This window comes from Anser brachyrhynchus (assembly GCF_964034855.1).
Source record: "Anser brachyrhynchus genome assembly, chromosome: 1".
Taxonomy (NCBI): Eukaryota; Metazoa; Chordata; class Aves; order Anseriformes; family Anatidae; genus Anser; species Anser brachyrhynchus.
Window position 1 is genome coordinate 17,040,346 of NC_137694.1, and position 23,815 is coordinate 17,064,160.

The 23,815-nt window shown below is 38.0% G+C and overlaps 1 protein-coding gene across 2 annotated transcripts in view; it reads right to left on the minus strand.

Moving 5' to 3' along the window:
• Positions 1-1,257: 1,257 nt before the first annotated feature.
• CERK (ceramide kinase) overlaps positions 1,258-23,815 on the minus strand; it is a 46,451-nt gene continuing 23,893 nt past the window's right edge. The window contains exons 7-13 of one of the 2 annotated variants that reach the window (XM_080602546.1): positions 20,517-20,591; positions 18,620-18,772; positions 17,797-17,902; positions 15,683-15,753; positions 7,372-7,574; positions 4,971-5,179; positions 1,258-3,994 (exon numbers count right to left, since the gene is read on the minus strand). In XM_080602546.1, the coding sequence (XP_080458672.1) occupies positions 3,895-3,994; positions 4,971-5,179; positions 7,372-7,574; positions 15,683-15,753; positions 17,797-17,902; positions 18,620-18,772; positions 20,517-20,591 (917 nt within the window). In that variant the 3' untranslated portion in view covers positions 1,258-3,894. Of the gene's footprint in view, positions 3,995-4,970; positions 5,180-7,371; positions 7,578-15,682; positions 15,754-17,796; positions 17,903-18,619; positions 18,773-20,516; positions 20,592-23,815 lie in introns of both variants that reach the window. The other variant, XM_080602545.1, reaches the window with a different exon arrangement.

Consider the following 23,815-nt stretch of genomic DNA (forward strand, 5'->3'; position numbering starts at 1 on the left):
TCTTCTCAGATTTCAGTAAACCTTCTTTTCCATTTGACAAGGAAAAACTTTTTTACATGCAACAAACAAAAAAAATGCACTGTAGTTGAAATAGCTACCAAATCCAGCATGCTATTATTTCAAACATGTACGAGTCTTAAAGAAGGAAACAGCTTTTGAAGACAACCCCTTGTTGGCAATTTCAGTATGTACATGTCAGGAATTATTTTTAGCAGTGGGAAATTAAATAAAAAATTGTTAACCCTCTCATTGCAGAGTATTTGAAAGGACTAAATTGGGGCAGACTGAATGCCCCAATTCCTTTTAAATAATGGGTCTCGTCACACGTTAAGAACATACATAAGCCCTTTACAAGATGTACACTATGTGCATATCAGAGGGTAAGACAGAAGGCTGGGGAGATTTGCTTCATTATAGACAGAATTCATTTACTGCAACTTAAACATCAGCTAGAGCCTATTAAATGTATTTAATTAACCTATTGAAAGTTTGGAATAAGCAATATGACTAGTGAGAATAAAAATGATGAAGTCCTGTTATTCATTTAATTCATAGGGATTAAGGCAGGAGTTCTGAGGAAATAATATTTGAACAGCAAGACAGAGATTTCTGGTTCTACATACCATCTTCCCCTTCACGAATAAACATTATTTTCATATACGAAGTCTTATGACATCCCTGCAAACATTGGCTTGTTGCATAACTTCAAAAGCAGAACTGTCTGAAGTGTTGAAAATCATATTCCTGCTGTGTCCACTGCTCACCTATAAAGAACACATTGTACTTCTTACTGGGAAGTGTGCTGTATCAGTAATAATTATTGCAAGGAAACTCTAAAAACATCATCTTGGCATATAGGAGGTACTGTTTAAAGTACAATATATATTCTGTATTTCTTACAATGGTAGTTGGTTTTGACTTGTTGCAGTTTAAAATTTTCCATAACCAAAACCTCTAAATCCTCACAACTAAGTTATTTCTCCTCCTTCAGTCTTAAGTTTCTCTTAACAGAGTTAGTTTTAGTAGAAGTCTAGCTTCACTAGTTGCTTTCCTTCACTCTCAGTGTTTGCCCACACTCACGCTTGCTATAAAGCTGTAGTCAACATCAATGAAACCTTAGGAATTACTTCTCTGCCTGGTTCAGCCTGGGCATGTTCATTACACTGAGTACGTTACCTTTGTTGGGCTGAAATCTCTCAACAGGCATTTTTTTTTTTTTCAAATCAAGTTGTGAAAAGAAGAAAACCACAGTACTGCTGCTGTACAACATAATTTATTTATTTTTTTAAATGAATTCCCTTAGCCTCATAAAACAGAACGCATTTTCTAATCTTGAAGCCAGCAAGATTGGGAAATAAAAAAGGAAATCGAACTTGGTTTTCCTATAAATGATTTTCATACTGAGACTACATTCAGAGGAAAAACAAAACAAAAAAATACTAGAATTAAAACGAACGCAGACATTACTTATACAGCTCTCTTCTTAAAATACACTGGACATTTCATACAACTCAACTATGATGCTTGGCTAGTATAATATGCTACAAGTATAATTATTCAAATGCAGCTATGTAGCTTTTCTATTTTCTAAGAGATTTTATTTTATTATGCTGCAACACCTTTAGTATTTAATTTACACTTCATTACCATACGACTGAATGATCTGTTTTCCCTTCTTTTCTGGTAGCTCATTTCTCAGAATGGAGGCCTTAACTGTGGGCTTTTTTTGGAAATACCAAGTGCACAGTTTCAGATATTAAAAGTACTCAGAGCACTTCAGTATACATTCACAATGTAACTAATCCACCGTTTTTTGAGTTAGGAGTCTCATGACTTGCTAGAAAAATAATGGAAAGAGCTGGTTAGTATTTACTTCTGTTCTCATAAATAAGAAAGTGATCTGGATAGCTGTAATGCTTCATAGAAGTCCTCGCCTGTTGGTGAGCTGAGTGTACACTGTCATATCCTGCCCAAGAATTACAGTAATTTGAAATCTCAGTTTTTTCACAATATTCATGGATAGATCAATCTAACTAAAACTTTTTACACAAATGACACTTTCAGAAGATATCTGCATTTGTATGACAGCATAATTTCATTTTTCAACAGGGTTCTTGGTTCAACAGTACTATTTCACTTACTAAAAATGGCTTTAAAATACAGTATACATAACAAATGTCTGAAAAACATTGGATGAATCAACTTTTCAACTCATTGCATCACTGAAGAAAGTACAGTACTACTTTTGGAAAAGTTTTCAAGTATCTCCCTGAAACACTATATAATAAGAAACGGATCCTAAACTTTGTATGACTGTACTTTGAGCAATTATCATTTGCAAGTTTTTTTTTGTCATACAGTATGAACACAACAGTATGAATAATACTTTATAGCAACAATATAGCACAACATTTTAATATTACACAAAACTGGAATGTTTCAATAGAAAAAAAAACAAACAGCCACTTAAAACAAATTTCAAGTGTTTCAGTAATAAACCAACCGATCACCATGGCTCACACAGAGCAAATACACAGGAGACTGAAACTAATAATAGCTGAATGACAGAAGTGCCAATAGATACACATGAATAGAGAGAGTCATTAGCTGTTCAGACACACACACAAATCTGAGATGCCTGAGATGCAGTAAGGTTTACAGAAGAGAGCAGGGGCTAGCTTCTGATCCTCAAACAGGAATAAACCTGTATGAGAAGAGCAAAATCCAGCACCAAGCCTGCACACTGTACGTGTGTGTGCCACAACACACAAATTCATACACAAATAATCACTCCATAGCTGTACATGATAGTCTTATGTATTTGCTGTAAAAACAAGTCAGCACAGTGATTTGTGATTTATCATATACCAGTTTCTTCCCTTGACTTCACAACACAAATCGTTTCCTATTTAGTTAAATAAAAATATTACTTAAAAACATTCAATCATTGAATCGTATCTTCAAACTTAACATTCCAACATCTTATTTTGCAAAGACATTTTAATGTATCTAGTGGAATCTCCAAAGAATTGTGTACTGAAAAGGGAAGCTTTTCATATGTTAATTTTAGTTATTTTTAGAAATGCAAAATTTGCTGGTGTTTTATAAGATATTTATATCTTCCCTTGCCTGTGCCTTCGTGGTATCATTATGTATCCGTACCAGTTGCTGATAAGACATTTCAGTTGCAGTGTGTGGTATTTGGTATCATCCAAACAGTCATAAAACCCTTTATAAACCCAAAAAGCAGCATGCAAGGAAGCATTTATAAATAGATTACATAAGAGAAGGTATGATCTATATACAGATGTACTTTTATTTTTCAAAATATTTCTAAATTGTTATTGTTATTACTTAAAGCCAGGAATGTGTGTTTGAATTGCATTGATAAGTTGCAAGGTATTGTCAGAATTAGAAAATGAAAGATTTTACTAAAAAAAATAAAAAAAATGCGAATGACAACACTGTTGTCCAGCATTTAAGCCACATGCAACTACGTAACACTCCCAGCAGAAAACATCTTCTCAGACTCTGAAAACATCTTGTCCTGATATCTTGGTTTGATGGCAATATAAAGTTCAATGTTTTATAATATTTAAATATTATTGCAACACAGCTGCTAAATTAGCTCTCTAGAAAAGCACAGAGTATTTATCAGTTATTGTGAATACATACATATATGCCAATCTAACATAAATTACATTACTTCAAGACATATTTTAATGATTAGAATGTTAAAAAAATACACAGTGAAATAAAATGTCTAAGATTATACTGAAGCCATCACAAAAAAAAATCTAAAATTTTAAAATACTTGTCAATTTGACTAAAATGCATATATACTCAATTTCCTTGAGCTTTTATTTTTTCTTCTCCCCATTGGAGGAACAGTGTCTATAGTAAGTGTTCAATGCTACTGTGGCTGTAGGCAGCTTCATCTTTACAGTTTTCCTCGATTCCCCTTGCAAACAGTTTCATTAACTGGCAGTGAACCCTGAAAAATATGGAAATCAATTAATCGTATTTTTTTTAAATATAAGTAGGTACTATATATTTAGTTTTAATAATCTGTGAATCTCAAGCAGTTAGGCAAAATTCTTTGTTTCAGACTACAAAAATAGCCCTCATGCTTGATAAAATCCTCCCCTTCAAAGAAGGCTGGGTGCTTTCACACATACCTCACTCCTGCTACTACTCTCTTCCACACAGTAAGCGACATGGGACACTTAGAGGAGCTGACCTTATATAACATACACTGTTCTTACATAAATCACTCAGACTGCTGTGTGATTGCATTTGAATGGAACAAACTTGGATGCACACATTTTGTATTTCCCTTTGATCTACAATAAACAAACCCAAACTAAACAAATTAAAAAGCCCTTCAAAATTTCAAAGCTGTTATTCCTTTCCAATTTGTTCATTTGCAGAACTGCAAACTTCTTCCTCCATACGCCGAGGCTGGAGATAAGACTGTGCTGTGTGTCAAAATATACACAATACGGGAGGTACTCAGTATTTCTGTAAGACGAAGATGCTAGTTAAGCACCTATCAGGTGGCTTCTATATGACTTTTCAAAAAATGGAAAAAATGACTACTATTTTGCTGAAAAATACTTTGTTTATTTGCAAAAGCTAGTGCTCAGAGTAAAGAAATACTACATTTGTCTAAAAAGAATCCTTCCACCAAGACCTCCACCCTTCAGCACTTCAAACGTGTAACATCAGTTTCTAAGAACTAAGCAGGAATTTGAGGGTAGGGTCATCTATCTCAAAGAGATCATTTACAACATATAGCTGGAGTGTTTACGAGAAAGGATCCAAAACTTAACAACAAAAATCTAAGTTTATTATCAGAAGACTTGAATTTGCTGGGGAGATATGTTTTTGGGATATCTTTATTAGCACCTTTACATCAGTGAAAAGGCTTAATATCTTCTTGGTAGATGCAGAGAAAAACAGGTGCTCACCTCACTTCAATTGCTGAACTATCCAGAGTTTCTCCATCACAGTTCCAAGTGCTGTCAGCAATATTGCAGCAACAGGCTGGGTGATCTCTACAGAACTGGCCAAAACGTTTCTTTCCTATGTCTGTAACATTGCTTCCATTGTCTTCTGAAAGCTTTGATGTAAATTGAAAACTCTTCACCCGATAAACATCTACAAATGAGAAGTCAAACTACAAAGAAAGAAATAATCAAAAAAGGCAATTACAATTACTTAAATATACTTGATGCGTAAAGAAACTCAGCATGCAGCATTTGGTATTCAATAAAGTCCATCCGTTCCAATTTTCTACAGAATTTTACCTGAGGCAAGAGTGATATTTGTTTTTAAGAAACTGCAGAAGTCAAAAACCATAAAGCAAAACTGAAACCTTTTTTTTGATGGTCATCTTCAAGGAGCAGCAGTACTGCCACTTTAAGGGAAATGAGGTAACAGGTTCTGAGATTATGAGTATGGGGTATAAGACCTATTAATAAGCTATAAAAAAAAAACTATTATAACATGGAATTGAAGTCAAAAAGGTTTGGATTGGAACCTTGTACCATCCTCAGGACCTGTTCACTACAGCCCTTAAGAAACATAGGCTTTTCTGAAAGTCTTATACTTCTGAATTTTGGAAGAATACCTTGAGATGAGCAGACCACTGCCCTAATCAAAGAATTAGAGAGACTGGAGAGCTGGGTGTACAGGAAAATACGACTATATGGAGATATTATTACACTCCAACAAAATAAAATCATTTCAACTAGCTAATTCAGGTAAAAATATGTAGCATCAGTCTCAGGCTCACTAAGAAGCATTCCAGGCCAAAAAGTTTAGCTGCAAAAACTGGTTATCACTGGCTGCACAGAGCCACTTATGAGTGCTCTCGTGTGTCATGGCTAAGCAGAATATTATTATAATTATTTCTTATTTTATGATAGTAATGATATAATTATATATATTATTATGATTATTATTGCATAATATATTTTCATATAGTTTGTTCTTATCATTTATATATTTTATTAATTTATAAATTGATAGATTGATTGATAAAGATTGATAAATCTTGAAACCAATTGGAAAGGCAGCTGGGAAAGGCTTCAAATAACGAAAAATACTGAGGAAACAGAATAGGGAGGAGTGAAGGGAAGAAGAAGAGACAAAGAACAGCAGGAAGACAGAACACAGACAAACAAAATGTGCCTGGGAATGGTAACAAGGAAATACAGGAACGAGAATTTATACAAACTCTAGAGGACGAAGAGTAGCAATGCAAACAAGTGAGATTTGTTATTGTTTCTATAACCAGATATGCCATTAGTGTATTGTTCAGTTATCTGCCAGAACATGTTAATAATATCAGGTTGTGACAAATATTAAAGTGTGTGCGTTCATAGCCATAGCTCTACTTTCAACAGGTATTAACACTCCGAAGCAGTGATCAATCTTCCCTTGCAGTTTATCCTGACAGCTGTAACTTATGCAAGGAAGAACTCTGAAGCTGAATGCCTAAAGCTCATGTCACCCGTATGTATTAAAATCCGGCTCTAGGCCTGCAGTTTAGAATCAAACTGTAGTTCTAGTAAGTTTTTTCTACATCATATTTTTATACGTTTTACAAGAATTATTATTCCTTGCTAGTCTTCTACCTCAGCTACATTATATTGCTGTGAACAATTTTTCATGACAAATACTTGTGTGCACAGATGTGATAACATTTTAAATATTGTCCAAATAGTAAATATACTCAAAATATTATAAGAAAGAATTCAACTAATAGAAGTGGAATGTGGTTAGAATCATAGAACATCCCGAGTTGGAAGGGACCCATAAGGATCAAGTCCAACTCTTGGCACCACACAGGTCAACCTAAAAGTTTAGACCATGTGACCAAGCGCACAGTCCAAATGCTTCTTAAATTCAGACAGGCTTGGTGCAGTGACTACTTCCCTGGGGAGCCTGTTCCAGTGTGCGACCACCCTCTTGGTGAAGAACCTCTTCCTGATGTCCAGCCTAAACCTCTCCTGCCTCAGCTTGACACCATTGCCACGGGTCCTATCACTGGTGATTAAGGAGAATAGGTCACCTGCCCCTCCACTCCCCCTCACAAGGAAGCTGTAGACTGCGATGAGGTCTCCCCTCAGCCTCCTCTTCTCCAGGCTGAAATATATATAACATAGAACGCTATAGGCCAAAGACTTGAGTTAGTTTAAGTGATTTATCTGATGGTACGCATGCTAAGATTAAGTCATATGAACTGTATAAGCACTTTTTAAAAAACTGTTTTGTAGATATTCTTTTTGTCATATACAGTTGTCAATATTTACAACTTAGGCTGCTCCTGGAGAGAGTTCACTGCCAAAGGGAACACACACCTACCTGGTCATCTTGGTTTGTATTTCTGACAAGATGCCGTAGAAAATCAAATCTGGAGCATTTACGAACTAGAATGAGGTCAGCTGAACCATCTGCCAGATGAGCTGCTGGTGAAAGACCTTTTGGACTGCGTGGACAGGCGCAGCTCATATTTACTGCATTGATGGCTAGAAATTTCCCTTTAATAACCTTCCATTCTTCTTCATCTTCTGAAACACATGAATAAAGGCATGGATATAGGCTATTATTTGATAGATTCACAAGAACAGTAAAAAGCAATCATTGGCAGGTTAAGAGGTTTTACTGGGCATGTTTATGCACTGTCATTACACATCTAAAAAAAATGCATTTAAAAAAAATCTGTCTTTCATATACTAACAGAACAGTTGCTTCCTCCCTTCACAGACCATTATTATCTACTAACACCGCTTACTGTAAAACCACAAAGCCTCAGGCAGGGACAAGACAGAGGCAGGTTGCAACTCTTGTAGCTTAAAACTTTGTGAGGATTTTTTACTTTATTCTTGCTGTTCAACATGTTAAGTCTTAAGCAAACAATAATGCAGAGACAGTGGTTTAGTGTCTGGTTTCTAAACCAATATTCCTCTTCTGCCTCAGTGCCACAAACTATAAAAAACAACTCCAAACACAGCAACAAGACCAAATCTGAACAGGGAGGACATGACTCAGGGTTCAGGAAGCACCAGGGTGCAGCAGTGCTGTTACGTCTGTTAATGACACCCCACAATGTCTGCAGACAAATAGTATTAGCAGAACTGAATTTTTCCATGCAAAAACATTCAGAGATTCCCGGAAAACAATATAAAAGTGTTTTCAACAATGCAAAACTGTTCTGTTAGAATAGAACTGGACTGAATTTAAATGTGTGATGGAATAAACACTACCGAGAGGCAAAGGAATTTTCTGGAACGAAGACTGATTACATTGGCAGCCACTGCACAGAGTTGTTATCTAAACTGTATTTTCATCTATAGGGATAAAAACAGACAATAAAAGCCTTTGCATTTGTAGATTACACACAATTGCCTTCCTCACTACAATAAAAAAGCCATAAAGCAGCTATAACACTCTGTTTTGCCTCCAAATATAAATGGGCTCAGATATTTCAAATGAACAACTCCACAGTACTAATGATTTCGGAACAGTCTGTGGAGATATGCACAGTTCTAGGGCTGTATTTCAGGAGTGAAGTGTCACAGTAGGTGATGGGGGGGGGGGGTAAAAATTAAGGAACAACCAAAAGAAAAAGTTTGTTTATCTAAGATTGTTTAACGTGTTTGGTCATCAAACCACAGTAGGGTAGAGGTTTTGAGGCATATTAACTAATAGGGACTTAGAAATCTAACACTACCCATTTGCCCATGCTGGGGTTAACATATAATTAATTATTCACAGTGCTTCTTTGATAAGATTATGTATAGCACACCAAGCCCTCTATTTCATTTCCTGAAATTCCCTTATTTTTACCAGCTTATTTCTCACGCCTTATTACCTTAGTTCTTGCATCTACTTTAGAGAATCATTACTGAGGTTCAACAAGGCCAAGTGCAAGGTGCTGCACCTGGGTCAGGGCAATCTCCGACATGAGCACAGACTGGGAGAAGAACTCACTGAGAGCAGCCCCACAGAGAAGGACTTGGGGGCTCTGGTGGACGAAAGGCTCGACACGAGCCAGCAGTGCGTGCCTGCAGCCCAGAAGGCCAACTGCGTCCTGGGCTGCACCGACAGAGGGGTGGCCAGCAGGGGAGGGAGGGGATCGTGCCCCTCTGCTCTGCCCTTGTGAGGCCCCACCTGGAGCCCTGCATCCAGGTCTGGGGCCCCCAGCACAAGAAGGATGTGGGGCTGTTAGAGTGGTCCCGAGGAGGGCCCCGAAGATGATCAGAGGGCTGGAGCACCTCTCCTGTGAAGAAAGCCTGAGAGAGCTGGGGACATTCAGCCTGGAGAAGAGAAGGCTCTGGGGTCGCCGCATTACAGCCTTTCAATACTTAAAGTGGACTTATTAAAAAGATGGAGAGCAACTCTTTACATGGACAGACAGTGATAGGACAAGGGGGAACAATTTTAAACTGAAAGAGGGGAGATTTACATTACATGTTAGGAAGACGTTTTTTACTCTGAGGGTGGTGAGGCACTGGACCGTGTTGCCCAGAGAAGCTGTGGATGCCCCATCCCTTGAGGTGTTCAAGGCCAGGCTGGATGGGGCCCTGGGCAACCTGGCCTGGTGGGTGGCATCCATGTGCTTGGCAAGGGGGTTGGAACTAGATGATCTTTAAGGTCCCTTCCAACCCAAGCCGTTCTATGACTGTAGGATTACTACCATTGTCTAGATAATTGTGGACCTAAATTCTGTAACACATTCATTTTGAATTAACCTCTTCCAAGCTTTATTCACCAGGAAAACAGGAAAAATAGGAGAAAAAAGTTTCTGTAGACCTTGCTCTTTCAAGTTTTCTTTTTTTTTTTCTTATTTTTTATTTATTGGAACTTCTTACTATCCCCTCTCCAGTAACAGAACCCAGAAAACTGGAACTCCAGGGAAAACAGAGAAGGACTGTAACATGACAAAAGACTTAAAGGAAACTAAAAATAACTATCACTTTTCCATCTAGTCTATCCTCCTCTCTATATTCTGATAAACAAATCAGTAATAAAAGAAATGCAGCTTTGTTAAATTCAACATTTTTACATCATTTCCCAGAGTGGTTTTAGTATCAATTATGTTTGCTTTACTGCTGATCTTTTATGTTGCTTTCAAAAAGGACATTACAGAAAGAAATCATTTAAATTAGATTCAAAATATGTATTTTAAGAGAGAAGAGAGAAACATACATCAAACTACAGAATGACTTTGTTCAGGCTGCAGGCAAATGATGACTCTGCTCTGAGATTAAGGGAATCAAACAGAACATAAGAAACTTCTGGAAAAAAAATGAGAAATAGTTCAACCTAACAGTTATCAGTGTGAGAAGCTGATGAAAGTTACAGACAGTGCTGTAAAGGATGTCTGGGTTTCACAGGCAGTTATGAGGAGTTACGTGAGAGATTGCACAGAGAACTGAAGGGGACCACCACCTTTAGGGGAGTTGAACCTTACAAAGCCAACAGCACCTATGCGTCCATACCAGTAATACCACACACATATGGGATCACATAGATCCTATTAGAAATACCAAATTTGGGCTTTTATGTAGCAGAACTGAAAACAAGGATGAAATTTAGCTAGATCCAGCTGTTTATTTGGGAGGAGACGAGGCTGGAGAAAGGGAAGAAACTTTTGCCCGTAAATAGAGAAGGACTGTGGGTGATGTGAAGGCTGGAGGCTGTGTTGGACATGGTGATCACAAATTAATGAGTTTTTGATTCTTCGGAAAAGAAAGGAGGGATGTTAGCAGAACTGCCCCCCCGGACTTCCATAGGGCAGACTTCAGCCTGTAATGGAGACTGGTTGGTAGAATCCCTTGGGAGGCAGTCCTGAAGGGCAAAGGAGTCCAGGAAGGCTGGACACTCTTCAAGAAAGAAATCATTAAGGCACAGGAGTAATAATCCATGAGGAAATGGCTAGTGACCTGCTAAACCACTTAGACATTCGCAAGTCAATGGGCCAGATGGAATCCACCCGAGGGTACTGAGGGAGCTGCCAGAAGTGCTCACCAAGACACTTTTGATCATTTATCAGCAGTCCTGGCTATCAGGGGAGGTCCCACTCGACTGGCAGCTAGCAAATGTGACTCCAATCTACAAGAAGGGCCAGAAGGTGGACCCAAGGAACTACAGGCCTGTCAGTCTGACCTCAGTGCTGTGGAAGCTCATGGAGCAGATTATCTTGAGTGCCATCACACAGCACTTACAGGACAATCAAGGGATTAGGCCCACTCAGCGTGGGTCTATCAAAGGCAGGTCCTGCTTGATGGACCTGATCTCTTTCTACAACAAGGTGACGCTCAGTGTATGAGGGAAGAGCTGTTAGATGTAGTCTACCTAGACTTCAACAAGGCTTTTGACATTGTTTCCCACAGCATTCTCCTGACGAAGCTGGCTGCTCAAGGCTTGAATGGGTGTACACTTCATTGGGTTAAAAACTGGCTGGGTGGCCAGGCCCAAAGAGTTGTGGTGAATGAGGTTAAATCCAGCCAGACGCCGGTCTCCATTGGTGTCCCCCAGGGCTCAGTACTGGGGACAGTTCTCTTCAATTCCTTTATCAATGATCTGGACAAGAGGATAGAGGGCACCCTCACTAAGTTTGCAGATAACACCAAGTTAAGCAGGAGTATTGATCTGCCTGAGGGTAGGAAGGCTCTGCAGAGGGACCTGGATAGGCTGGACCAATGTATGAGGTTTAACAAGGTCAAGTGCTGGATCCTGCACTTGGGGCACAACAACCCCATGCAGCGCTACAGGCTGGGGGAAGAGTGGCTGGAAAGCTGCCAGGAGGAAAGGGACCTGGGGATATTGGTTGATAGCCAGCTGAATATGAGCCAGCAGTGTGCTCAGGTGGCCAAGAAGGCCAACAGCATCCTGGCTTGTGACAGAAACAGTGTGGCCAGCAGGACGAGGGAGGTGATTGTCCCCCTGTACTTGGCTCTGGTGAGGCCGCACCTCGAGTACTGTGTTCAGTTTTGGGCCCCTTGCTACAAGAAGGACGTCGAGGTGATGAAGTGTGTCCAGAGAAGGGCAACAAAGCTGGTGAAATGTCTAGAGAACAAGTCTTACGAGGAGTGGCTGAGCGAACTGAGGTTGTTTAAGCCTAGAGAAAAGGAAGCTCAGGGGAGACATCATCATGCTCTACAATTACCTTAAAGGAAGCTATAGCGAGGTGGGGATCAGGCTCTTCTCCCAACCACCAAGTGATAAGATGAGGGGAAATGGCCTAAAGTTGCACCAGGGTAGGATTAGGTTGGATAGTATGAGAAATTTCTTTACTGAAAGGGTTGTGTGGCATTGGAACAGGCTGCCCAGGGAAGTGGTTAAGTCACCATCCCTGCAGGTCTTCAAGAAACATGTAGATGTAGAACTTAGTAGCATGGTTTAGTGGTGGACTTGTCAGTACTAGGTTAAAGGTTGGACTAGATGACCTTAGAGGTCTTTTCCAACTGAATGATTCTATGAAACAAGGTTGATTAAGGAAGGACACACATGGAAAATGTGGAGGTAACTGGTCACTTGAGCGTAAGGAGGCTGGTGGTCAGTATGCTCATTTGGCCAAGTCCTACACCTGATCATTGCAGGTTATTCTTATTAAACTTTATTCCTTTGCTATGTGCACGAGATGTACTAGAAAACTTCAAGTCATACTAGCCATCGAGTAGACCTCAATCTGTAAAGACTCAAAGTCAGAGCTGAAGGCTAGCAAACAGCCTGGGGTCTGGACACAGATTCTGGATTTAAGTTCAAGGTACCCACAAATAGGCATATGCATCAGAGTTCAGTAGCTGAATGTAGCTGTAGGTTTTGTTACCAAACTGGACAAAAGACCCAGGATCTGGGCATTGATATGGGAGAGACAAAGTACATTCTAATATCTGAGGGATCCCTGAATATGAGCGTGGTTGTGAATCATGAGAGCGAAGGTACATGTATGTTCTACTAGCAAACTTCAATCCTGATCAGAAGGAGACAAGGCAGGATTGGGCTAGTTGTGGTGTTCATGTTTTATGCAGAGGCTGTTCACGGTTACGTGGGTACCTGTAAAGATATTGACCTCCTGTCTGTCTTGATCTCTGTGTGGCCAGCCATGTCTGTACTGTGTCTTGTCTATGCATGTATGAGAAAACTTGCTCAGCCTTGCTACTGACTGTACCTGGGAAAAGGAAAAGCTGCAGCCTCACAACCTGCACACTGGGAAGGAAGGAATGTCCCTAAGTCTTAAAGTCTACGAGGGTTTGATAGGTTTAATGGGCCACATTCATCATTTTAAAATCTCAACTAACAGTAATACTGAATTTTACTTCATACACAATGCTTGCCAATCATCTGTGTCCAGAACTGTACAAGCTATTTTAAAGAAAAACAGACATTCTCTGATATGGAAGCAACAAAATCAAAACAAGATCGTTAAACAATGAAACCTTCTGCTGTTTATCTGAATAATATTAATCTAGTCTTTACTGTACCTAGATAAGTGCTAACTTCTGAAGTATGCTCACTGTACTAAGTCTCAATGTACTTAGGGTAGAATGCCTATATACATTGCTGTAATTGACTGTATTGAACTGGTAGAAAAGTACTGTTCAGTAAAAATTTAAGCATGTCATTCAACAGTAGCTTCACTGTTCAATAAGAACAAAGTCAGAGTACTTATCACATTTTAGTTGACCAGCTGTTCTCGCAACCATTCCGTAGGGTGTCTCACTGTAATATCACAAATTATTTGCCTACAGTATCTTTCATACAATAGAACAATCATAAAAAAGGGAGAAAAGAAACGACACTCATTTCAATTGTCTATTGAGCATATATACTGCCAGTTGCTGAAATCAGCCTAAAGTGCTAACACTCCAAATTTACTCAGCACATGCACATAGACTTCTGTAAAATACAAAGAAGTATTTTCAGTGATGGTTAATGCAAGCATCCTTCTAAACTCATCTGAACTGTACACAAACCAAGCAGGCATAAAGAGTCAGCCAATACACCCTGCTGAGTAAAAAGCTTACACAAGGTGACAATTTAAAATCCTTCTTATTGCAGATCAAGAGTAGTGGATTGTTATTATTTGCTTACTAGTATTGCATGGAGAATAGACTGCAGCGCAAAGAAAAACTGCTACTGAAAGTAAAATTTAAGACAAAGTCCTACAGAATCATCTGCTTAATGTCTTCTGCTATGCTGACTAAAGCAGCCTTGATTGCTCACTAACCTGTAACTCACTTTCTTCAGCCTTTGTTCCTTTGCTGAACCAAAACTAATAAAAATAAAAGTAACTAGCAAACAGACAAAAAAGGCAGGCAATTTCTACAATTATTTCTCACAGACATCCCCCACTGAATTTTTCTTATGAAAAAGAACCCTGCTATCAGATTTAGTTCCTAAGAAAATACTACGTAAAGCTATTTATTTAATTTATTCCTAGATTCAGTTCTGGAGACTCTAGAAACACTCTAATCCAGCCATTTGTCGACTATATCAAAGATCTAGAAGCAGTAGCTGGGATGAAAGCATTATGGATAGATGGGTGTGTATATATTCACACACACACATATAAGCATGTGTAACAAGAATTAAAGTTGGCATAGAAATCCATATATAGGCTTTATAGGCTACCACTGAATCTCTACAGAGTGATGATACTCTTTGCTAACAAATAGCTACAGCCATGCACAGATACTGTGCAAAACAACAGTAATTACAAGGCAATCGAGGTCAAAAGGTCCAAAGCCTGTGTCAAGAAAATTACAGTTTTATGCATTGGGCTCTACAAGAAAAAAAAAAAAAAAGTACGAGTAAAAATAAGCACCCATGGAAAGTCTGCCTGCTGTTTAAAAGGGATTTATCCAGGAAGACGAACTGTGAGCAGAGGCTAAACTCAGGCAACTGAAGCTCTGTATTTTTTTTTCCAGCAAGGTCAAAAGTGTATCAATACCAGTGCTTCCTGTCAGGGGGCAGGAATCAGACATGAAGAGATACAGATAGGAAGGCTACTGCACAGAATCCAGCATATGAACAGTTGTTTTAACATAAGAAAGGAAAAGGTATGCCCATATAAAAATCCATGGAAGGGTTTGGAATGGGGGAAAGAGGATAAGGGTAGCACAACTAATGAAAGAGGATAAAAAATCTAATTTTTTATTTATACTGACTATTAGTGATGTACCGCACAGAAACACCTAAGTTCACTGCTTCATATTTATTTAATAAACAACTTTACATAGGGTGACTTTTGTGCTAAAAAACACAAAGCTGAGTCCTCATCTATTCCAAAAGTCATCTTAATGAATTGCTTCTTTCCACACTGGCTCACAGCTTAATAGTTAAATCTTACTCACAGAAAAAAGACAAAATCTCAGCTCACAGGACATACATATCTTTCTTAAAGAAAAGGAGCCCAACACACCAAAATAAGTAATTAGTACGATATTAATACAAAATATATAAATAATTAGTACAATTTTATCAAAACTGAGGCCTGGGTGGAGGAATGTTTTTCACTTATTTACATATATATTTAAACTTACAGAAACATTGGATTTCCTAGTAACTTGCAGTTTGGAAAAAAAGCATACGTACTTGAGCTGATACATACTGAAAAACAGTAAGTTGCATAATGTCACATCATCTTCTTTTTATGATAAATTACCTTCATGTTTTAATCCACATTTCTTCTGCTGTTCTGCCAGTTGTTGCTCACTTTCCTTGCAAATGTAACATCTGAAAACAGAAATACTATTGAGTTGATGAAAATAAAACTGCTCAGCTCAACTTTTGTGTGTTGTACCCCATCATTAAATGACTTTCTCCGCCATATGATGGGGTGTGGCACCAACAACCCTGATGTGTCATGAATCAGGATAACTCTGGGGACTGTATAGGAACTTAGGTATAGCACTCAGACTTATTGGAGGTCAGAAATACGGCTCTGTGATGCTGTTAAGACCACACAGGTTGGAAGGGACCTCTGGATGTGGTACAAACCTCTACTCAAAACATGTCTGATAGGATCGAGGTATTACTCATTGTCTTATTCAGTCAAATTTTGACTATCTACAAGGATGGAGTCTACAAGCTCTCTGGGCAACCTGTTTCAATATTTGATTTCAGTGAAATACCTTGACATACTGCTGCTAGTCCTCTATTTCACAAATGCTGAATTCATAGGAAGAATCACTTTTCCTGACCTGTTGGTTTCTGTCTTCTTTAGAAAGCCCGGTACATGGTTGGCCCTTCTTGCTGCAAGGACACACTGCTGACTTGGGTGTAGCCTGTTGTCTACCAGGATCCCCAAGACCTTTTCAGCAGAGCTGCTTCCCAAACAGTGCTCATTCCTTACTGTTGCATGGGACTATTACACCCCAGGTGCACACTGTATGCCTCTCCTGAACTTCATGAGGTCCCTATCAGCCATTTCTTCAGCCTGCCAAGATGCCTCTGAATAGCAGCCTTGAGTTTCAGCGTACCAGCCACTCCTCCCAAACTGTTATCACCCATAAGTTCAGGGTTGCAATTCTACTCTTTGCCTTGCTTGCTTCTCTCAAGATTTTAAACTATAATCTCACAGTCACTGATGCCACGACTGTCCTCATCTGTAACATCCCCCACCTTCATTTTCTGTAACAAGTCCAGCAGAGCATTTCTCCTAGTCAGCCTGTCAATCACCAGTATAATCATCATCATCAATGTACTCCAGGCATCTCCTGAATTGCTTGTGACCTACTGCACTTCCAACAATTATCAGGATGGATAAAATCACCCACGAGTTGCAGAGCCTGCCATCAGAAGGCTTCCTCCAGCTGCCTAAAGGCTTCTTCACCTAATTCCTCCTTTGGATCAGAGGTCTGTTGTAGATGCCTACCTCCCTGTCATCTGTGTTTGTCTGTTTTGATCCTTATCCATGAGGTCTTCCCTCATTCCAGTGCAAAGCTCTGTGCAACAGAGCTGTTTCTCTGCATTGAGCGCAACCCCACTTCTCCCCCTGGAGGGCATATACGCGTGCTGTGCTCATGTGAGCAATCACACCATGTCTATAAAATCTCAATGAGACTTTAGCTTTGCATCCATTTGTGGACTTTCAATTCCTCCTTTTCGTTTCACAACATGTTGCACATGTTTGTATTCAGACACTTGAAACAGACATCCGGTCATGCTGACATGACACAGAGGTGAAGCTCTCACACTCCCATGCTATTTCTAGACACATTCTCAGTGCCCCTTAGCCTTTTATTCTAAGGAGAAGTGAAGATCACACAGAATTTATACAGGATAATTGTAGTCCATTAAAAAAAAAGACTAAATAGTGGTTCTTGAAGGGACCTATCCTCAGGACAAGTTGTTGTCATTACACTAAAACAACTGATAAAACTGCTAGTTCCAATTACAACACGAATGTTTGAAACTTTTTGAATAATTATTTCTACTTGCAGAAGCTATAAGGTATCCAGACTTGTTATTTATTAGCAGTAACACAGAACCATACCCTCAGCATACAGTAACTGTGTACTGTGGTATTATACTTTGTTTCATTTAAAATCGGAGATGGGGAGGAAAGCAGGCTAACAAAATTTTATTACATTTTTGTTCACTGACCTGATAAAATAAGGTATTCTCTTTAATGAGTCAATAAACCTTTTTTAAAAAGCTTGTCTCTTTCAGAGTAAACGTTTTGATACTAAAAAGCAACATTGCTGTAACCTCTGTTTACATACAGGCCTTTTCCACCAGTTCACGTCAAGTACCCAGAAATAAATATTAGCCTACCCTGTTCTGCAGCTATCTTTATCTCGTGGAGATCCCAGTGTGTGTTTTGCTGGTTGAAAAGAAATTGTTCCTTCATAGTAATGATGAGAAAGAAAAGTCTTGAAGCCTACGTTAAGAAAAGGTAATTAAATTCTGCTTTTGTATCTTCTTTCTCCTAACACAAATCAAAAATGTAAAACATACTTTCCAGTAATATAAGATTTGCCCAAACATTAAATATCCAGGCTAAACCACTCAGCTAACTCTACAATCAGTACTGAAAGAACTACAACTGTTCACACCATCAGCTGCACATCCAAGACAGCAGAGTGCCTACCTCTGTCCAACTAATTGAGAAGGAAGTCAAAATGATTAACACAGAAAAGATATTACATTTTAGGCATCTCTCTCTAGGTGAGACACATCAACACATGACATGAACACCACAGAACAGTGCTAGAGTGCTAGCAGGTTCACTAATCAAAAAAAGCTGATTAATTTGAATTAGTTTTGCTTTCAACATCGTTCATGACAGTTTAAATAAACATTTTAGTTCTTTATAAAGCTTATAAAACATATAAGTGTTAACTATCAGTTAATTTGCTAACTGTGTTATATAGCCAAATTCAACACAACTTGAATAAGCAAAGTGTTAATGTTATCTCCTAAATTACAGAGCTTTACATAATCTGATTCAACACACTTGGTACCACAAGGAGTACACAATCAGGTTCAGTCTGTCCCTTATGATTAAAAGCTTCAGAGAACCGTGATTTGGACAGAGGGTATCAACTGCTCCAATATTCTTACGTGCTGACAAGAATGTAATAATCTCCCAACTTACCTGAATAGTCGTATCTCATTGGACCCATCCACCGTTTCTTTTCACTATCTTTTAATATGTCTCCATAAAAACCGTAACCCAACAATGATACAGAGTACTTCAAAAATGTATTGTTATGATGCACAGAGGAGACATCCAGAGGCTGGCTATCACCTACAGAGGTTAGAAAGTACAAAGTTCCATTAAGGTTTATTTTGTTTCAAGCTGCAAAAATGATAACAACTTCAATGTTACATATTTTTTTAATTAAAAAAGTATATTGTACAACATACATATGAATCATATATACATATATTTCTTATACATGGAGAAAGAGAAAATCATTTTTTACAATTCATTTCTTTCAATATTTAAAAAGCATTAAGCTCTAAGTGAAAAGAAAGGTCAGTATGCTAAAAGTATATAATGAAGAATTTGCACTAGGGCTATACAGGAGTGGGAGAGGATGTTACAAAAGAGATCAAAGCTGGAACTGTATGTCCAATGAATAAATTGTACATTTCTTAGTATCAGAGGATAGATAATTCAACCTAGAAGGGCCCTTAGGAGGTTTCTCATCAAACTTCCCACTCAAAGCAGGTTCAGCTATGAGGCTGGATCAGATTACTAAGGGCTTTATCCAGTCAGGTCTTGAAAATATGTGAAAACGAAGTACACAACCTATCTGATGTCCTTGTAGTGGAAGACTCAGAAGTGTTGTTGTTTTTTTTTTTTTTTTTTTTTTTTTTAATTTTAAAAACATCTGAACCAGTCTGACCCTATGCTATTTAACTTTATTCCCACTATCTGTCCTCTTTCCACCACAGACCACTACGAAGCACCCTTTTATGTACTTGAGAAACACACTTAGAAATTTAAATACATATATGCACATTTAATAATCTAACTAAGATACTGTGATTTACTAAGCACATATTTAAAGGAGCTCTTTAATTCCAGTCCAGTGGGGCTAAAATCTACATATGCTGAACAGAGTTAACCATAGGAGAGCAACAGAGAAGCCCACGTGTAAATCTTTGCAACAGCAGCTCCTAAAACTGCTACTGTTAAGCACTCAATAAGCAAGTAATAATGAAAGAACAGTCAGCTGGAAATTGCATCCTTTATGCTTACACAAAATGGACATAACTGAAGACAATCCTGTACAATTTTTCAAATTCAGTATTAAGAACCGGGTGACTGTGTTACCTCAGCATATGGCAGATTGGACGGACATCACTAGTTGCAATGCAGTGAGTATGCAAGCTGTCTTCTTTAGCCCCCCATGCAATTCAGGGACTCCATTACTTGAGGACTATGAGAAGTGGCAATGCCAGTACCTCTACTTACTGATGACAACATATCAAAAAGCATTTACTGAAGAACAGTTGCTTTCCTCTCTAGCTCCTCCTCAAATATGTGATTTTTAGACTGTAAAATGGGGAATTATTAGCTAATTCCAGTCAAGCAGAAGCCGCATTTCTAACTTGGTATGAAAGCATTAAATTGCACAAGAAAATCAGGCAACTAAGTTTAAAATAATACTATTCAAATGTACGTGCTACTTGTGACAACTTTGAGATATATAATCCAGTAATTTATGCTGTTTATTATATTTTACTACTATTTTAAAAAGCATGCCAGACAGCATGAAATTTTAAGCACCAAATATAAAGTTTCAAAAAGTTATATTCCCTTGAAAACAATGAATTACAGTGGAAAAAGCAATTCATTTTTAACCTCCTGTATTTCAAATCAGAAAGAGACTTAAATCCCAGACAAAAAGTTCATTTTTCAACTTGGTTGTTATATTCAAATGACATTTCACAGGCATGTGGAAAACAATAACCAAATGAAATTACTATTTTTGGATACTGGAAACATTTTCATAGCAAAACAGTGATTTTTGATCACCCACCTACAATAATATGAAGAGCTGATGTTACTGGATCAGAAATGCCAACAGTCGAATAGCACACGCAATCTGTTGATCCTGAAAAATAAAGACTGAGAGATTACTTTGTATATGTTCAAAGCAAGTATTATTGGTATGGTTCTCTGAATAAAAACTTTCTATTCTTGTAGCCTGCCCCTTTCTATTTTATGGAACAAAGTTAAATATATAGATAGAAATATTATGATTTAAATTGGAACAATAACCTTTTTTCAGGTAAATAGAACTTGTTTGTCTCCACACAAAGTACAAGGACTTAAACAATATATATATGCAACTCCAAAACTAATTCGTAGGTTCTCGGTTCTCTTCCCTAGAAATAAGTCCTTGAAAGTCAAGGTTGGAAAACTCAAAACGAAAACTTAAGTTGTTCACATATCTACTCTCAGATTTGCTACTGATATACTAGATTAGAGCAGCTCATATACAGAGCACTGATTCCTAAGGCCTAATCAAAGTAAAATATAAAATTAAAAATGTAAGAATGACCAATCACTATTTAAAATCCGCTTTTGGTTCTTTCTCACTTTGAAAGCAGTCAGGACATATACCATCATCAAAAGGAACAAAAAAAATCCTTCTGCCTCCAACTTATTTCTGAGAAAATGGACATCACTTCCCCTATCGATGAAGTGCACAGAAGCCTCTATCAAGCAAACACAATGCAGAAGGCAGCCACTGTGAACAAGAAGGAGCTCTATGAGCCAGTTAAAGAGAAGATAAATATAACAGAACTGGCAGAACAAAGGAAAATGTGACTAAGAGGTCTCTGTCTACACAGACTGATGTTCACGATGGTGCAAATGTACCACTACGAGCTTATGTTGTTGTATAGGAAACAGGGCTCCAATTTCTCTCAGTACCACAACAGATGAGGTACACAAAAGATGCTACTGTGCCTAATTTGGAGTTTTATAGCAGAAAAAATGTAAGCAGAGTTCAGATACTTAAGTTACACTTCATTGCCATTTTTTCCAGTTTTATATTGCCACCTACACTCATGAATTTGTTAGGCAGAAAATTCTTACTACTTCTGAAAAGAAAACCAAAACCGATTGGCCACTAGAACACCTGACCTGAATTTTCTGCTAAATGTACAAGAGTAGCATTTCATCCAGCCTTCCGAATTTCTTTGAGATAAGTTTGTATTCTGCTACTAGAATTACCTTAAAGTCACTTCTGTCCTGATGTAAACAGCCAGAGCTTCCAAGTAGTCTTATGCTCTGGGTGGGAGGAGAAGAGGGGCATCCACACAAGCTAGATTTAAACACTGGAGGCTCCCTATACTCTTCTGTAGTCAATTAAAAGCTGATTTATCTGCTGGGCAATTTTACAGGAGTTATTTTCATTTCTATTCAGTTAACAAGCAAGGGAGGGCTAAAATTAGACCTGATGTCTGAAATTAACTCACAAGAGTCTAAAATGGCAGGCTGGGGAAAATATCAACAGTGTTTACCAGCTATCAAATGATCCCTCTTTCTCAGACTTGCCAGTGGAGTAAAAAAAACACCACCACCAACAACAACAAAACAAAACAAAAATAAAAAACCAAACTTTAACTGACCTACAAAACAGTAAACAAACTTTTTTTTTTCTTCTCAGATCCAGTAGTATTGAGCAAGAAAACCAGTATCATTCATCATGTACATTCTAAGAGAATATAACTGCTCCTAACACCAACCACATCGTGCCAAGTATGAACCTAACAATGCTAGTTTCAAGGTCACAAAAATGTTCGTAATTAGTAAGGATTTGGATCTCTTTGAATACTTCAGAACCAAACAGGTAGTCCAAATGATTTTGGAAAAAAAAAAAAAGTTTTTCTCCTTAGTTTTCATTAGATGGGTCTTGAATAGATTCAGAGTCTACTACTCAGGAGATACACACATAATGGTCACTGAAATCTGGCTTATTTAATCAAAAATCTACAAATTTCAATCTACAAATCTGGTAGAGAAAGCAGTGTTAGAACGTGAATATACAGTTTGACTTACACACCTTGATTAACACTCAGTTTGTGCAAGAAGCTTACACAGAGCTTAATTCTTGACTAATGTTAGGTATTAGATGGTGTTTGTTTTTTTTTTGGCTAAAAATGACATAAAAATGATATCAATGCTGCTCTGCTAGATTTTCTTTGTGGATTTGTAGGGGCTGGAGTATAACAGAGTAAAGGAAAATAAAAGAGGTTTCTATGGATTACACAGAACTATTCCTGCCCTTCCAAGGCATATATGAAGCAGTTAGACTGCTTTTTAACAGTCTAATTCAGCTCTAATTAATTTAAAAAATAAATAAATAAATAAATAAATAAATAAATAAGATCTTCAGATTGGAAAAAAAAACTTTTGCATTGGTTGTGCTGGAGGAGAAGAAAATCAGTGTGCAAGGGAATGATTAAGCTTCAAGTTACGACACCTAAAAGTAGTTACATATGTACGTGTGACACTGTAGACTGTATTTCACAGCTCCCATTCTGATCAAAGAGATCTTGTTGGAAGAGCTGATGGCAGCTTGAGTTCGATTCGAGGTACCCACACACAGGCATCCTGCCCCACTTGAGGGGCCTCAGGAAATTAAACATCTACACAAGACAGGCAGTTTTAACAAAAGATTGACTGGTCAGATGGCCCCTGGCTATAACATGAGTTTAGACATCCATCTCACCTGCAGACAGACAAAGGTAGCATCAAAATCTGGGTATCAATTTCAAACTTAAATCCACCCTAAGGAGAATAACCCCATTACCTAAAATGGCACCAACCACCAGTGTTCAAGTGCTGCAGATTACTCTGCTTGGCTTCCCACTGTTACACTAGTACACTAGATGTAGAGGGTAGTACATTTCAAAGGGCACTATGCCACTGTATGTAGACAGCAGAATCCCAAATTGAAGCATCCCAGCTACAGAAAGTTCTCATCCCAGATATTTTGATATTAAGAGCCTATTGAGAATAGTAAGTGTGTAGAGGGCACATCAACTCTTACAGTAGATGGCCCTTGTTAAAACAACTATAATTGCTTTGAATCTTTACCATACATCATGTATGTTTCATTAACCCATTTTCTCAAGAGTTTGTTTGTTACTAGGAGGTATTATATAGACACACAATTGCTATATAGGTAAATTCTTCCACTTTCTTCCCATCCACAAATCAATTTTTTTTAATGTTAATGATATAAAAATTAACCAAGGTTTTTTCCAAGCTTCAGGTCATAGCATACCAAAGTAATAAGCAAAACCAGATGTCATTCTAACTGGT